At 39.5% G+C, this 17,268-nt stretch overlaps 1 protein-coding gene across 1 annotated transcript; it reads right to left on the bottom strand.

The window, feature by feature from the left end:
- Window positions 1–2,915: 2,915 nt before the first annotated feature.
- LOC108320710 (uncharacterized) lies at window positions 2,916–16,899 on the bottom strand. The gene is made up of 3 exons (XM_052870000.1): window positions 15,919–16,899; window positions 15,485–15,781; window positions 2,916–3,056 (listed from the first exon to the last, which is right to left on the bottom strand). The coding sequence occupies exons 1-3, from the start codon at window positions 16,897–16,899 to the stop codon at window positions 2,916–2,918; spliced, it is 1,419 nt and encodes a 472-aa protein (XP_052725960.1).
- Between the last annotated feature and the right edge of the window lie 369 nt (window positions 16,900–17,268).

Here is a 17,268-nt window from a genome sequence, read left to right as displayed (position 1 = left end):
TATGCGTGTGTGCATGTGTGCCTGTGACATGTATGCATGTATCCATGTGTGCTTGTAAATTGTGTGCATGTATTCATGGGTGGATGCATGCTTGTGTGCGTGCGTTCATGTATGCTTGTATGCATGTGTGCATGTGTCCGTGTGTGCATGTATGGATGTTTGAATGTGTGCATGAAGAAAAATATGCATGTGCACGTACGCGTGTGTACCTGTCAGCGTGTGCATGCGTTCTTATGTCCATGTGTGCATTTGTGCATTTTTGCATGTGTGCATTAATGCATCTATGAATGTATGCATTTGTGTTTGCATGTATGCGTGTATGCTTGGGTGCATGTGTACATGTGTGCATCTATGCATGTATGCATGTGTGCATGCATGCATGAATGCCTGTGTACGTGTGTGAATGTGTTCATGTGGGCATTTGTGCATATGGGCATGTGTGCATAGGTGCAAGTGTTCATTTGTGCATGTTTTTCATGTGTTTATGGATGCATGTGTACGCATATTTGAATGTGTGCATGAACAAACGTATGCATGTGTATGCATGTATGCATGTGTGCATCTATGCATGTATGCATCTATGCATGTGTTCATCTTTCCATGTATGGATGTATGCATGTATGCATGTATACATGTGTGGTTGCACGGATGCATGTATCCATGTGCGCATGGTTGCATTTATGTCTTTATGCATGTGTTAGTTCTTGTATGCATTTATGCATGTGTGCATCTATTAATTTATGCATGTAAGCATGTGTGCATCTATGCATGTAAGCTTGTGTGGGTTCATGTATGCAAGCATGTGTATGAATATGCATATGTATGTATGCAAGTGTGCATATGCGCATGTGCCTATATTCATGTGGATGTATGCGTGTATGCATGTGTGCGTGTGTGCATGTGTGCATCTATGCATATGTGAAGGTGTGCATGTATGAGTGTGTGCGTGTGCGTGTGTGCATGTATGCATGTGGAGGCATGCATGTGAAGGTATGCATGTGGGCATGTGGGTATGTGCGTGCATTTGTGTGTGTGTGCATGTGTGAATGTATGCATTTGTATATTTATCCGTGTGTTGATGTCTGCATTTGTGCATGGGTGCTTGTGTCAATGAGTGCATGTGTGCTTATGTACGTATGCGAGTATGCATGAATGATATATAAGCCTTAGGGTTTCCTAGGGTTAGGTATCTTTGGCAGAACGGAGGCAAACACTCTCTCTTCCACCCCTTTGAAGGAGGATCTTGGATGCTCAGGCTACCTCTTCACCTTTTTAGGGTTTATTCTTTCATACTTTCATTGTAATTCATCTAGGTTCACCATGAATATGGTGAACTAAACCTTGTATGTTTATTGGGGAATCAATGTAATCTCTTGAAGCTCTCATATATGGAATTTATGCTTGCATCTTAATCTAAGATTTATGCTTTCTTTCCTCATTAGTTAGGGTTTTTCCTCTTTGCTTAAAGCTTGCATCGTTTAACTCATTCAATGCATGATCATTGGTTTTGTCGATACGGGAACGTACGGGGAAGTCTAGATTCGGGGAATTTCTCCCAATATTATATTGGTTGTCGTTAAGCTCCTGCACTTATGAACTAATCATTAGGAATGCTAGGAATTGTATGAACTCGTGATTAGGGAGAAGCCATCTAGAATGGTACTTTAGAGAGTGGCATTAACAATGATGATTTGAATGTTGAATTCCTAAAATGTATGAGAGTGGATGAGATGAAATTGATCCCCAACAACATATTTATTCATATATTTCATTGAAAGTGTTTATCTTTTGTCTTTGCCATTGATCAAACTTCATGCATACATGTTTATTTTTTTGTCTTGCATATTAAACTTCAAATATTTCGTCTTTAAGTCTTAGCTAATCAAGAAATCACATAACTAAACTAGGCCGTGAGTCCTTTGGGAAGAACGATACTTGGTCTTACCAAGTTTATTACTTGAACGATTCGGTCATACTTGCCGATTGAAAAACAAGTTTGTGACATCATATTTTGGTGCTCATAAATTTGTCCATCAAGTTTTTGGCGCCGTTGCCGGGGACTCGTGGTTTAACTGGTTAATTTGTGTGATTATTGATTATCTTTGACTTTAATTTTGAATTTTTGTTTTTATTTTTCTGTTTTTATTTTTTCTGTTTTTATTTTATTTTATTTTATTTTATTTTATTTTCTGTTTTTATTTTATTTTATTCTCTGAATCTTATATCTTCTTTTATATCTTTTTGTGATAACAATTGTTTTTAGGGTTTTGTGCCTAATGTCTGCAGAATGCAATTTGGTCAAGAATTTAACTATATGGGCACTCAATTCTACCAAAGTAATCTCAACCAATGGTGGGAACCTCACTCAAGGATGGATCAAAGCCAATTTTGGCAAGCTGCCGGACAATTTGAGAACCAACCACAACAACAATGGCAGCAACAAAGCTTTAAAATGAACAAAGGGAAGCAAGAGATCTCCTTATTTAGACAAGGCATGGAAGAATCACTGGGGCATGCATGGGACAGGTATAAAAGCCTATTACGAAAGACTCCCACGCATGGATTTAACGAAGGAGAAGTAGTCCTAATCTTCCTTGGAGGTCTTGGTTCACAAACCATGATGATGCTTAACGCCTCAGCTGGAGGCAATATCAAATGGAAGACTCCAGAGGAAGCCACAGAAATAATTGAAAACATGACTACTAATGATAATAAGTGGAACAGTGAAAGAGGAGCTCCTATTCAACAAAAAGGAGTTCTACAGTTGCAATCCAATGATGCCTTGATAGCTCAGAACAAGTTAATAACTCAACAATTGGAGAATCTCTCAAAGATACTTGAACAATTGCCACAAGAGTTAAAGACTGTTGCACAGGTACAATCCCAGTTATGCGAATTGTGTGGAGGTGACCATATCAATGGTCAATGTGCCTTTCCAGTTGAAGCCGTAGAGGATGTAAACTACATGACCAATCAGTACCATCAAGGGAGCTACAATCAAGGGTGGAAACCACACTCAAGTATTGGTCAGGAACAAAGTGGGCAAGCTGGACAAACTGGGCAATTTAACAAGCAACAGCAACAAACCTTTCTATCAGGAAGTTTGGATGACACCCTTCAACAATTTTTGAAAAATTCTGATGCTACTCAGAAAAGCATTGAAGAATCATGTAAAAGGATGGAGATGCAGCTTCATTCCATTAGTCAGAGATTGAATGATGAGGTTAATACTGAAGTTAACCCTAAGGAGGAAGGGCAAGCCATTATCACTGAAAGTGACAAGATTCTTGATGAGAAAAAAATAGGGGGCGATGAGGAAAAGATAGAGAGAAAAGAAAAAGAAGAATTGAGTGAGAGAAATAAAGATGAAGAAAAAGAGAAAGAAGTGGTTGAGAGAGAAGAGAGAAAGAAAATTTGTGTGAAAATAAAGAAGTTGAAAAGAAAAAGAAAAGGGAAGAAAAAAATAAAAGAAAAGAAAAAGAGAAAATTTAGGGAGAGAAAAAGGAAGAAAAAGAAGATGAGAGGAAAGAAGAAGAAATCATATGAAAAATCACATCCTCATCTAAAGAAGAATCATAGGAAAGAAAAGAAATTCAAGTGCTTTATGGAAATCTTCAAGAAATTGGAGATTAAAGTTCCTATGATTGAGACACTGCAACAGGTTCCTGGTTTGATCAAATTTCTAAAGAAGTTCAGTGGAAAGAAGAAGAAAAAGAAGAAGGAACATGAGCTTTATTGGGTCAAGCTAATGACGTTAAAAGAGTGCTTGCTGGGAGGCAACCCAGTGATTTAAAAACTTTTGATTTTGATTTTTGGTTTTGTAACTTTTAGTTTGTGGACATTATTTTTGTAAATATTTTGTTGGATATAGCATCTACTGAAGGATGCTAGGTGGTTAAGTATCTACTGAAGGATACTCAGTTTGTAACACCTACTGATGGGTGTTGGTAAGAAAATTTTACACTTACTGATGGGTGTTGGTGGATTTTGGGTCAGGCTCGTGACGTTAAACAAGCGCTACCTGGGAGGCAACCCAGCTGATTGATTGTTTCTGTTTGTTTATTTTAGTTAGGATTTGCATAAGCATTTTTTACATTGAATTGCAGGGAACCCAGGAGGGGCATGTAGGGAAGACACGTAGGTTAAGAAAAGAAGGAGAGGAGTACATCACGAAAGTGCCGTTGAGCGGTATTTTACCGCTGAGCGGTACTCTCGCAGAATGGGCTTTAGTTCCCCTTAGCGGGACCCGAGCCCATTAGGGTATTCTTAAACCCTAAGCTGCGCACTTGCTCATACTTTCAGGCTTTTCTCTGCACGAACACTTCCACACACCTTCTCCTAGGTTTTCCACATCTTTTCACTCTTCCCTCTTAAGAAAATATCTCTTCCACTCACTTTTTCACTAGTGTGCCATCAAAGTTTGGGGTTGGAAGAGAGCATTCTAGCTTGGAAGCATTCTCATTGCATCTAGCATCTCCACCCAAGTAAGTAAAATGCATTTTGTTCATTCTAGGGTTCTTGAATCTGAATGTGATTGTTAAAGCATGAATATTTAGGGGTTTTGATTTCTATGCATGATTTGATGATATATTTGATGTTTGAACCGATTAAACTGCATGATCATGAACTGGAAAACTGAAAATTGCATTTGGGTGGAGTTAGGACAGCTTTAAAATAGGTTTTTCAAAAATCTGCAGAGTTACCGCTGAGGGGTAATCTGCCGCTGAGCGGCACTCTGCCAGATTTGGTTTTTCTGAAATTTTGCGTGTTGGAATGTGGCACTGGTGGCGCTGAGGGGAAATTCTGGCCCTCAGCGGTGGTTTAGCTTCGAAAGGAGTTGTGTTCTTTGTTTTACTAATGATTAACATCATGTTCTGTGGTTTTGTTTGAGTTTTGAATGTAGGAATGGCATCTTCATCAGGAAAAAGATTGAAAAGCATGGCAACCAAGAGAAAGGAAAAGGAACCAGAGCAACTCCATTCTGGCAGGTTCCTCTCTAGGAAACATGAGAAGCACTTTAGGGTGGTTCAGGACAGGAGACTTCTGATGGAGAGAAAAGTTGGAATGATACCTAACTTTGCTCCTCAATTTGGAGAGCAAGTGTTAGGGAATGATTGGGGAAAGCTAGCCACTTATCCTGCACCTGCCAACATAGCTGTGGTGAAGGAATTTTACACCAATGCAAAGAAGATTGGTGATTATCCAGCTGAGAATTATTTGGGTTATGTCAGAGGCCATGCTATCAGGTATGATCCTGATTCTATCAACAACTTCCTGGATACTGTGTGGGCTGGTGAGCAATGTCAGTTTGCTCTTTGCATGGAGGAAGGTGCTGATTTTGAGGATGTGGAGAGAGTGTTGTGTATACCTGGAGGACACTTCCAAAGGAATAGATCTGGCTCAGTGGTTAACATTAGGAGGATAGATTTGAATCCTCTTGCAAAATATTGGATGGCATTTTCTCATGCCAACATTCAGCCATGTTCACATGTGTCAGATATTACTCTCAGCAGGGCACTATTCATCTACTGTGCTATCAGAAATTTGAATGTTAATATTGGGCAGGTGATAGCTGATGAAATTAGTGTATGTGCTAACACCTCAAACAACAAAGCACCACTAGGACATCCTTCTTTGATCACTCACCTTTGCAAGCTAGCTGGGGTGGACACTTCTGTTCCACCATTTGAGAGGCCAAGAAAAGCTATTGATGAGGCCTATTATAGACAGTACTGTGGAGGTGAGGATGCTGCTCAGCCAGTTCCACCACGCCGTGCTCGTAGAGAGAGAGGGCCAGCACAGAGCCAGACATCTGCTGATACACATGAAGCAGAACCATTTCAGATGAGGGACATGTATATGTCTCTTATAGGTGCTCAGTTGCAGTCCATTCACAGAGGGCAGGTGGCCACTGCTGAGATGATAGTGGGGATGTATGATACACCTCCAGCCCACAGGTGGAATATGGATGAATTCCACAATGTAGTAGCTTGGCCAGAAGAACCAGTACATGGAGGAGGAGCTGGAGCAGTTGAAGCTTCAGCTAGAGATATGGAAGAAGATGAAGCTGAGGAGGAGGATGCATTTGATGATGATGAAGATGAGGAGGAAGAGGAAGATACAGAGGACAGCTCAGACTGATGAGGAGCTGAGATAGCATTTACTGATGAATGCTATCATATGATTATGCTTTCGTGGTTTAAGTTTTCTGAACTTATTTGTTTTTGTTTTTAGATTAGGATTTGATGTACTCTATTGAAAACCTGGTTTGTTATGATGGTTTGCTATTAACTGTGATTGTGTGATAAGTACTGCTTGATGATGCTTATTGATTGATGTTGAGATAGATGTGCACATTAAAAATGCTTATACAGGTGGTTCACAAGATTTGTGAACAAATGCATGATATTATGATTGTGATTGTGAGATTAAGCAGGATGTGTATGTCAAATGTGAATGAGCTTATATGTGAGGTTTTGAGCTCCAGAGTTTTTGGTATGATTGAATGTTATTACTTTGAAAGCATGAATGATTTTGCCCAGGTTTTCTATGATTGAATCAATTGCTTGTTTTGCATCATGTGATCAAGGCCATTTGTTGGAACCCTTTTTATTAGCCAAATTCATAAAGTTAGCCTACTAAAAGAGAACACGTTGTGTTCTATCCTTTGAACCCTTAGCCTTGAACATACACTGAAAACCTTTGATTGAAAATCTTTACCTTGAGTTAAGTAGAAGATCTTGTATGGTATTGTTAAATGTTCAAGTTTGGGGTTGTTGGGAAAACATGAAAAGAAAAGCATTGAGCTAAGAGCTAAAAAAAAGTAAGAATATGCAAAGAGAAAAGAAAAAGAAGTAAAGCTCAATGCAAATGCAAAGGTAAAAGAAAGTTGGGAATGAATAAGATGATTGTGTTGTTATGATTCTCTTAACTCAAGGATTTTGTGATCCAGAAAAACCAATTTTCTTGTTAGCCCAGCCACATTATAAGCCATTGAAAAGTCCTTGTGATGATGCATGCTTGTGAATGTTTTTGATTGTGGTAAAATGAAAGGCAAAGTTGATTCGTGTGACATTGTGATAATAGAGTGAAGGAGTGAAACACCTCACCTCTTATACACTTGTGTGTTGAGTGAAACACTTTACCTAGTGAGGAAATAGTCCATAAGCACATGAACATCCATGCTTAATTGATTGATCATTCATGAAAAATAGCATTTGTTGGAAATTAAATGACTTTGTGAACACTAAAGCATGTGCACATCTTGATTGAACTCTTGGTCATAAGTTTGAGTGAAGTTGTTATTTATCTTGAAAAAGAGGATTTTTGAATGAGTGAACCATCATATGAATTGGTTGGAGATTGAGTTACATTTTGTTTGCTTGAGGACAAGCAAAGTTCTAAGTTTGGGGTTGTGATAATAGTTGAAAAACTGTTATTTTCATGCTTAAAATTGATACTAAAAGCAACCTTTAGACTTAGAAACTAGCTTGAAATCATACTTTTATCCATATTTTCAGAAATAAGAGAGCTGGACAGGTTTATGCTTGATTTCAGTGTTTTTGTGCAGGTTTTAAGGTGAATTTAGTGAAAGAAGTGAAGAATGAGAGAGAGGGAATCAGAAAAGGAATCAAAGAGTGCAAAAGGAGAAGCCGAAGGCACCGCTCAGCGGCAGTTTACCGCTGAGCGGCACTCAGAAGCTCACGGGAGGACCGCTGAGGGGCAAAATGGCCGCTGAGGGGAAGAACCGAGCTGACGCACTTACCGCTGAGCGGTAGTTTACCGCTGAGCGGCACTTTAATGGGCTTGGACCTAAAATTTTGTAATTTACGAATGATATATAAGCCTTAGGGTTTCCTAGGGTTAGGTATCTTTGGCAGAACGGAGGCAAACACTCTCTCTTCCACCCCTTTGAAGGAGGATCTTGGATGCTCAGGCTACCTCTTCACCTTTTTAGGGTTTATTCTTTCATACTTTCATTGTAATTCATCTAGGTTCACCATGAATATGGTGAACTAAACCTTGTATGTTTGTTGGGGAATCAATGTAATCTCTTGAAGCTCTCATATATGGAATTTATGCTTGCATCTTAATCTAAGATTTATGCTTTCTTTCCTCATTAGTTAGGGTTTTTCCTCTTTGCTTAAAGCTTGCATCGTTTAACTCATTCAATGCATGATCATTGGTTTTGTCGATACGGGAACGTACGGGGAAGTCTAGATCCGGGGAATTTCTCCCAATATTATATTGGTTGTCGTTAAGCTCCTGCACTTATGAACTAATCATTAGGAATGCTAGGAATTGTATGAACTCGTGATTAGGGAGAAGCCATCTAGAATGGTACTTTAGAGAGTGGCATTAACAATGATGATTTGAATGTTGAATTCCTAAAATGTATGAGAGTGGATGAGATGAAATTGATCCCCAACAACATATTTATTCATATATTTCATTGAAAGTGTTTATCTTTTGTCTTTGCCATTGATCAAACTTCATGCATACATGTTTATCTTTTTGTCTTGCATATTAAACTTCAAATATTTCGTCTTTAAGTCTTAGCTAATCAAGAAATCACATAACTAAACTAGGCCGTGAGTCCTTTGGGAAGAACGATACTTGGTCTTACCAAGTTTATTACTTGAACGATTCGGTCATACTTGCCGATTGAAAAACAAGTTTGTGACATCATATTTTGGTGCTCATAAATTTGTCCATCAAGCATATGTACGTCTGTATATGCATGTGTGAATCTATGCATGCGTGTGCATGCGTGCATCTATGCATATGTGAAGGTATGCATGTATGAGTGTGTGCGTGTGCGTGTGTGCATGTATGCATGTGCAAGCATGCATGTGAAGGTATGCATGTGTGCGACTATACGTGTGCATTTGTGTTTGTGTCCATGTAAACATATAGGCATGTGTGCATTTGGCCTTGTGAGCATGTGTTCATATATCCATGTCTGGATGTATGCCTGTGTGTCTGCATGTATGCATATGTGTTTGCTTGTGTGCATGTGTGAATGTATGCTTCGGTGTATGTGTGCATGTGTACATGTGTGCATCTATGCATGTGTGCATGCATGCATGAATGCCTGTGTACGTGTGTAAATGTGTTCATGTGGGCATTTGTATGCACATATGCATTTATGCATATGTGCATGTTTGCATGTATGCATGTGTGCTTGTATGCATGTGTGCGTTTGCATATGCATGTAAGCGTCTGTGCGTGTGCAGATGCATGAGTGGATGTATGCATGTGCATGTATGCACATGTATTCATACGTGCATGTATGCATGCATGTGTATGTATGCATGTGTGCATCTATGCATGTGTTCATCTATCCAGGTATGGATGTATGCATGTGTGTCTACATGTATGCTGGTATGCATATGTGTTTGAATGTATACATGTATGCATGTGTGCATGTATGCTTGGGTGCTTGTATGCATGTGTACATGTGTGCATTTATGCATGTGTGCATGCATGCCTGTGTACGTGTGTGAATGTGTACAAGTGGGCATTTGTATGCACGTATTGATTTATGCATATGTGCATGTTTGCATGTATGCATGAGTGCTTGTATGCATGTGGGCATTTGCACATGCATGAAAACGTGTGTGTGTGCAGAATCATGAGTGGATGTGTGCATGTGCATGTATGCACATGTATGCATACGTGCATATATGCATGCATGTCTATGGATTTGTGCATGAGCATGTGTGCATCTATGCATGTGTTCATCTATCCATGTATAGATGTATTCATGTATGCATATGTGCATGTATGCATGTGTGTTTGCATGGATGCCATTATGCATATGTGCATGTATGCTTGGGTGCATGTGTGCATGTGTACATGTGTGCATCTATGAATGTATGAATGTATGTACATGTGAGCGTGCGTGCATGTGAGCATGTGTTCATGCGAGTGTGTGCGCATGTGTGGATGTGTACATGTGTGCACGTTTAAATCTTTGTATTTGTGCATATGTGCATGTGTTCATGTATGCATGTGTGGATTTATGCATGTGTGCATGTATGCATGTGTGCATTGGTGCATGTGTGCATTGTTGCATGTGTGAATGTATGCATATGTGCATGTTCGCATGTATGCATGTGTACATGCACGTATGTAGGTATGCATGTGTGCATCTATGCATGACTACATCTATGCATGTAAGCTTGTGTGCACGTATGAATGTATGCATGTGTGGGTTCATGTATGCATGTGTGGAAGCATGTGTATTGTATGTAGGTGTTTATGTGTGCATCTGCATGTATGCATTTGTACATGCATTTGCATATGTACGTATGCATGTATGCATGTGTGGTTGCATGGATGCAAGTATCCATGTGTGCATGTGTGGTTGCATGGATGCATGTATCCATCTGTGCATGTATGCTTGGGTGCATGTGTGCATGTGTAGATGTGTGCATCTATGCATGTATGCATATGTGTATCTATGCATGTGTCCATGCATGCATGTATGCCTATGTACGTGTGTGGATGTGTGCATGTGGGCATTTGTGCATATGGCCATGTGTGCGCGGATGCAAGTGTTCATTTGTGCATGTTTGCATGTGTTTATGTATGCATGTGTGCGCATGTTTGAATGTGTGCATGAATAAACGTATGCATGTGCACGTGTGAGCGTGTGTGCATGTGTTCATGTGTCCATGCGTGCATGTGTGGATGTGTACACGTATACATCTTTGTATTTGTGAATTTGTGCATGTGTTCATGTATGTATGATTGCATGTATGAATGTATGCATATCTGCATGTTTGCATGTGTGCATGGGCGCATGCATGTGTATGCATGCGCATACGTACGTATGCAGTTATGCATGCGTACATAAATGCATCTATGCGTACTAGCATGTGTTCATCTATGTATGTATGCATGTAAGCATGTGTGGGTTCATGTATGCATGTGTGCCAGCATGTGTATTAATATGCATATGTATGTATGTACGCATGTATTTATATGTGCATATATGGTTGTATGCATGTGTGAATATGTTCTTGTATGCATGTGTGCGTTTGCATGTGCATGGAAGCGTGTGTGCATGTGTTCATGTATGCATGTGTGGATTTATGTGTGTGCATGTATGCATGTGTGCATTGTATGCATGTATGCATATGTGTTTGCTTGTGTTGCATGTGTGAATGTATGCATATGTGCATGTTCGCATGTATGCATGTGCGCATACATATGATTGTATGTGTATATGTACGTATGTAGGTATGCATGTTTGCATCTATGCATGACTACATCTATGCATGTAAGCTTGTGTGCACGTATGCATGGATGCATGTGTGGGTTCATGTATGCATGTGTACAAGCATTTGTATTGTATGCAAGTGTTTATGGAGGTTTGAATGTATCCGTGTGTGCATTTATGGATGTTTGAATGTATTCATGAAGAAACGTATGCTTGTGCACCTACGCATTTGTACTTGTGAGCGTGTGCATGCGTTCTTATGTCCATGTGTGCATGTGTGGATGTGTGCATATGTGCACGTATACATATCTGTATTTGTGCATTTGTGCATTTGTGCATTTTTGCATTTGTGCATTAATGCATGTATGAATGTATGCATATGTGCATGTTTGAATGTATGCATGTGTGCATGCATGTGGATGCATGTGTGCATGCATGTGGATGCATGTGCATATGTACGTATGTACTTATGTATTTGTGCATCTATGCGTGTAAGCATGTGAGCATCTATGCATGTATACATGTGTGGGTTCATGTATTCAATGGTGCAAGCATGTGTATGAATATGCATATGTATGTATGCATGTGTGCATGCGTGTGCATATGTCTGTATGCACGTATGGATGTATGCATGTATGCATGTATGCCTATAGGCATATGTGCATGTATGCATGTGTGCATGTGTGCTTGTTTGCATCTCTGCATTTGCGTTTGCATTTGCATGTAAGCGTGTGTTCATGTGTGCGTGTGTGCGAGTGTGTTTGTGTGCATGTGTAGATGTATGCCTGTGGAGATTTATGCGTGTGTGGATGTATGCATGTGTGCATGGGTGCATGTGTCCATGTGGGCATGTGTGCATTTATGCCAATGTAGATTTATGCATGTGTGGATGTATGCATGTGCATGTATGCACATGTATGCATACGTGGATGTATGCATGCATGTATGTGCATTTCTGCATGCATTTGCATATGTACGTATGCATGTATGCATGTGTGCATCTATGCATGTATGTATCTATGCATGTGTTCATATATCCATGGATATATGTATGCATGTGTGTATGCATGTGTGTTTGCATGTATGCATGTATGCTTGGGTGCATGTATGCATCTATGCATGTATGCATGTGTGCATGCATGCATGAATGGTTGTGTACGTGTGTGAATGTGTGCATGTGGGCATTTGTTCATGTTTTTCATGTGTTTATGTATGCATGTGTGCGCATATTTGAATGTCCGCATGAATAAACGTATGCATGTGCACGTATGTGTGTGTACATGTGAGAGTGTGTGAATGTGTTCCAATGTTCATTTGTCCATGTGTCCATGTGTGCATGTCTGGATGTGTACATGTGTGCGCGGATACATCTTTGTATTTGTGCATTTATGCATGTGTTCATGTATGTATGGGTGCATGTATGAATATATGCATATCTGCATGTTTGCATGTATGCATGTGCGCATGCATGTGTATGCATGTGCGCATGCATGTGTATGCATGTGCGCATGCATGTGTATGGATGTGCATATGTACGTATGCAGTTATGCATGTGCACATATATGCATCTATGCGTACTAGCGTGTGTTTATCTATGTATGTATGCATGTAAGCATATGTGGGTTCATGTATGCATGTGTGAATGTCTTGTTGTATGCATGTGTGCGTTTGCATGTGCATGTAAGCGTGTGTGCATGTGTTCATGTATGCATGTGTGGATTATGCGTGTGTGCATATATGCATGTGTGCATTGGTGCATGTGTGAATGTGTGCATTGTTGCATGTATGAATGAATGTATGCGTATGTGCATGTTCGCATGTATACATGTGCGCATGCATATCATTGCATGTGCATATGTACATATGTAGGTATGCATGTGTGCATCTATGCATGACTCCATCTATGCATGTAAGCTTGTGTGCATGTATGCATGGATGCATGTGTGAGTTCATGTATGCGTGTGTGCAAGCATGTGTATTGTACGCAAGTGTTCATGTGTGCATGCGTACATATTTCCATGTATACGTGTGTGTGACTATGCAGGTTTGCATGTATGCATGTAGGCATATGGGCATGTAGGCATATGTGCATATATGCATTTGTGGTTGTGCATGTATGATTGTGTAAGTATGCGTGTGTGCATGGATGTGTGTGAGTGTGCATATGTGCGCATGTGCATGCATGCATGTGTGGATGTGTACATGTATGCACGTATACAGCTTTGTATTTATGCATTTGTGCATGTGTTCATGTATGTATGGGTGCATGTATGAATGTATGCATATCTGCATGTTTGCATGTATGCATGTGCGCATGCATGTGTATGCATATGCATATGTACGTATGTAGTTATGCATGTGTACATATATGCATCTATGTGTACTAGCATGTGTGGGTTAATGTATGCATATCTGCCAGCATGTGTATTAATATGCATATGTATGTATGCATGTACGCATGTATTTATATGTGCATGTATTGTTGTATGCATATGTTAATGTGTGCTTGTATGCATGAGTGCGTTTGCATGTGCATGTAAGCTTGTGTGCATTCTACGTGTGTGCATGTGTGGATTTATGCGTATGTGCATGTATGCATGCGTGCATAGGTGCATGTGTGCATGTCTTCATTGTTGGATGTATGAATCTATGCATATGTGCATGTTTGCATGTATGCATGTGCGCATGCATATGATTGCATGTGTATATGTACGTGTGTAGGTATGCATGTGTGCATGACTGCATCTATGCATGTATACTTGTGTGCATGTATGAATGTATGCATGAAAGCATGTGTGGGTTTATGTATGCATCTGTGCAAGCATGTGTATGGTATGCAAGTGTTCATGTGTGCATATTTCCATGTATGCATGTGTGCGTCTATGCAGGTTTGATAGGGTGCTCCAGAAGAGGTGTGGGTTGAAGGTAGTGGAATGATGAGTTGGATCGTGAGCAGTGACGAAATTCGCGCACGAGAAGCAACTGGCAACAGAATGAATTGGATGCAGCAGATGATAACACTTGTGGTTGGGCAGCAGCGGAAGAGTGAATTCACTGGATGCAGAGATGGAGGAAGAGCTTTATGCTGAGTGGGTTATCTAGCTCAGACGGCCTTTACTGGAAGGAAGCTAGATGGAGAAGGAAAGCTCAATAGGAGGTGACTTTTGGCAGAGTCTCGGTTGCTGGAAAATGCTTCAGCACAAGTAAAACTCATTAATCATCAAAAGTGTTTTTACAATCTGTGCAAGGAGAATTTATAATGGATTCTCCCAGCTTTGAACGGTAGAGATTAAATGCCTAATACAAATATTGAAACACGTGGCAAATGTGCTGAACGTGGAAAACTTTATTCTGCAAGCAGCAATCAAGCATGTGGCAGCAGAGTAGAATGCATGAGCTGGTCAAATGGGTTTTTTTGAGGATTGATAAGCTCCAAGGTTGGTACGTTGAGTGCCAACCTTTATTTTTCTTTTTATTGTATTTTGGTTATCCTTCCCCTTGTGCTGGTTTGGACCATGCTGGATCTTTTGGTTGTTCTCCTCGTGTGATGGGTCCTTGCTGTATTATTATGCTTGGCGCTCTTGTATCATCCCCTCCCTCTTGGAAAGGATTTGTCCTCAAATCTATTGGTTTGTCTTTGTGAGGACTTGTTTTTGTAGGATCCATCAAAGTTCCTCCTGGGTCAAATATGAATCGATAATAATCATCAAACATAGCTCGAATTAAATTCATTTGACCTAATAAGATACATGGAAAAGTATGTTTAGAAGAAGGTTTCCTAGTTTTGAAAATTTCAATTTCGATACAATAAAGAAACCTTACTTCTTTTGAAATTTTATTTTTGTCTTGAGTTAGTTGTAACCACAAAGGTAACAATAGCTCAAGTGAATTGCCACTTTTTTCAAGTTGTAACTTTGTTAAAGATGGTGTGGTAAATTCTTGGTAAGAAAAGTAGAATTTTGTAAACTTAAGGATAGATGAAGAAAAGTTAAAGAATAGAAAACCTACCCTTAAGAGTCTTTGTTCTATGAAGAGTGTCGGCAGAGGTTCTATTTTCTCGTCTCTCTACTCTTGCTCTCTGCTTTCTTGCTCTCTTTTCTCTTGTATTCTTTTCTGTTCTTCTCTTTCCTCTTGCTCTCTTCTTTCTTGTTCTCTTTTCTCTTCTTCTTTTCTTTCCTCTTGCTCTCTTTTTCTTCTCTCTATTTCTTCTTTTTCTTGTTCTTTGTTGAGCTTCATTTGTGCTTGATCTTTGGCCACCTGGGCAGGTGACAAAGGATGAAGCACAAATTTCTTAGCATTTTTGTGCACAGTTATGGTATTGGTGAGACCATGGTGTGTAGTGTCATTATCAAATTGCCATGGTCTTCCCAATAGTACATGGCAAGCTTCCATAGGAACTACATCACAAATAACATCATCTTTGAAGTTTCCTATGGAAATTGCCAATTTAACTTGATTCTTGACTGTTAGATCCCCATCTTTATTTAGCAATGAAGTTTGTAAGGTTTTGGATAGGGTATCACAATAAGATTCAGTTTTTCCACCAGCCTTGTGCTACAACAGTTGCAGCAAGATCCACTATCAATAATGAGAGAACAATATTTTTCTTCAATTTGACATCTTGTGTGAAAGATGTTCTCTCTTTGTGATAAGTGTTCTAGGCTTGGTTGACTGTTAAGCACCCTTCTCACCATGAGAAGTTGACCCTCACAAGGATATACTTCCTCTTTATTACCTCTTTCTTGCTCATTCTCACTTTCACTACTATATGTGTCACTACCTCTTAAAATGATTGTTCTTTTGGTAGGACATTGAGCAACTATGTGACCCCTACCCAAACATTTAAAACACTTGATCTCACTAGTGCGAGTGTGTGAAGAGGATTCTTGTTTGGGTTTTTCAACTATATTGGCTAGAGGTTTGAGGGGCTCTTTTTCTTTAACAATCTTCTGTTCAAAGGGGGATTGAAATCTTTTAACAGAAACTTTTCTTAAATTTTGTTGTTCTACCTTTATGCACATTTGAACAAGGTCATTCAAATCTCTATAAGGTAGGAGTTCAACCCTGTCCCTGATATCAAGATTCAATCCACTCAAAAATCTGGCCAAGGTAGTTTCCTCGCCTTCTGTTATTCCTGCCCTCATCATGTATAACTCCATCTTTTGTCTGTATTCTTCAACAGACATAGATTGTTGTTGCAATCTTTGGAGCTTATCCATGAGTTCTCTTTTGTAGTAGGAAGGCATGTGCCTTTTCCAAAGGGCATTTGTAAGGTCATTCCAATATTTTATTGGAGGAAGTCGTTGTCTTAGTCTCTCTTGGACTGTAGCAGTCCACCAGTACATTGCATACCCTTGAAAACTTAAGGTGGCAAGAGCGACTTTTCTTTCTTCTCCCACTTGATGGCAAGCAAAAATTTGCTCAACCTTCATTTCCCAATCTAGGTAAGCCTCAACATTATCTTTTCCATGAAAGTGAGGCAATACCACATTAACTTCCTTAGGAGGAGGAGGATTTTCAAATTCCCTCCTATGTCTTCTTGATGAAGAGGGTTGATGATAATATTCTCCTACTCTTAAGGCCTCTTGTTCATATTGGGACTCTCCACTATAACTTCTCTCCCTATGTTGGACTTGTTCCTCTCTCAAAAGTTTCAACTCATTTTCAACCATGGCACTATGTAGCTCTCTCTGGACTTTTTCTTGACTTATTTTTCTCTCAATCTCATTGAGTTGATTGACTAGAGTTTGGAATGAAAATTGATCTTTGGATGTGTCACTAATTCTAGGGGATTGTCTTCCAGACATTTTAATGAACTTAAAAGTTTTCTTGAAATAAAGAACAAAAGTTTTCACTTGAGGATAATATTCCAGGTAAGAGAGGTGAACCGTATAGGTTGCTTAAATACCAAGTCTTGCCTTGCCAAATATATCCCTAGTTACTTACTAAAAGTCCTTAAATCAAAATTACCTCTAGATTCATTAAATGTTTAAAGACACACTCACACTCAAAGAAAACTAGACCCTAAATGCGGACTTCTA

Source organism: Vigna angularis, chromosome 10 (genome assembly GCF_016808095.1).
Source record: "Vigna angularis cultivar LongXiaoDou No.4 chromosome 10, ASM1680809v1, whole genome shotgun sequence".
Classification (NCBI taxonomy): domain Eukaryota; kingdom Viridiplantae; phylum Streptophyta; class Magnoliopsida; order Fabales; family Fabaceae; genus Vigna; species Vigna angularis.
This window is presented reverse-complemented; position numbering and strand designations above follow the sequence as displayed.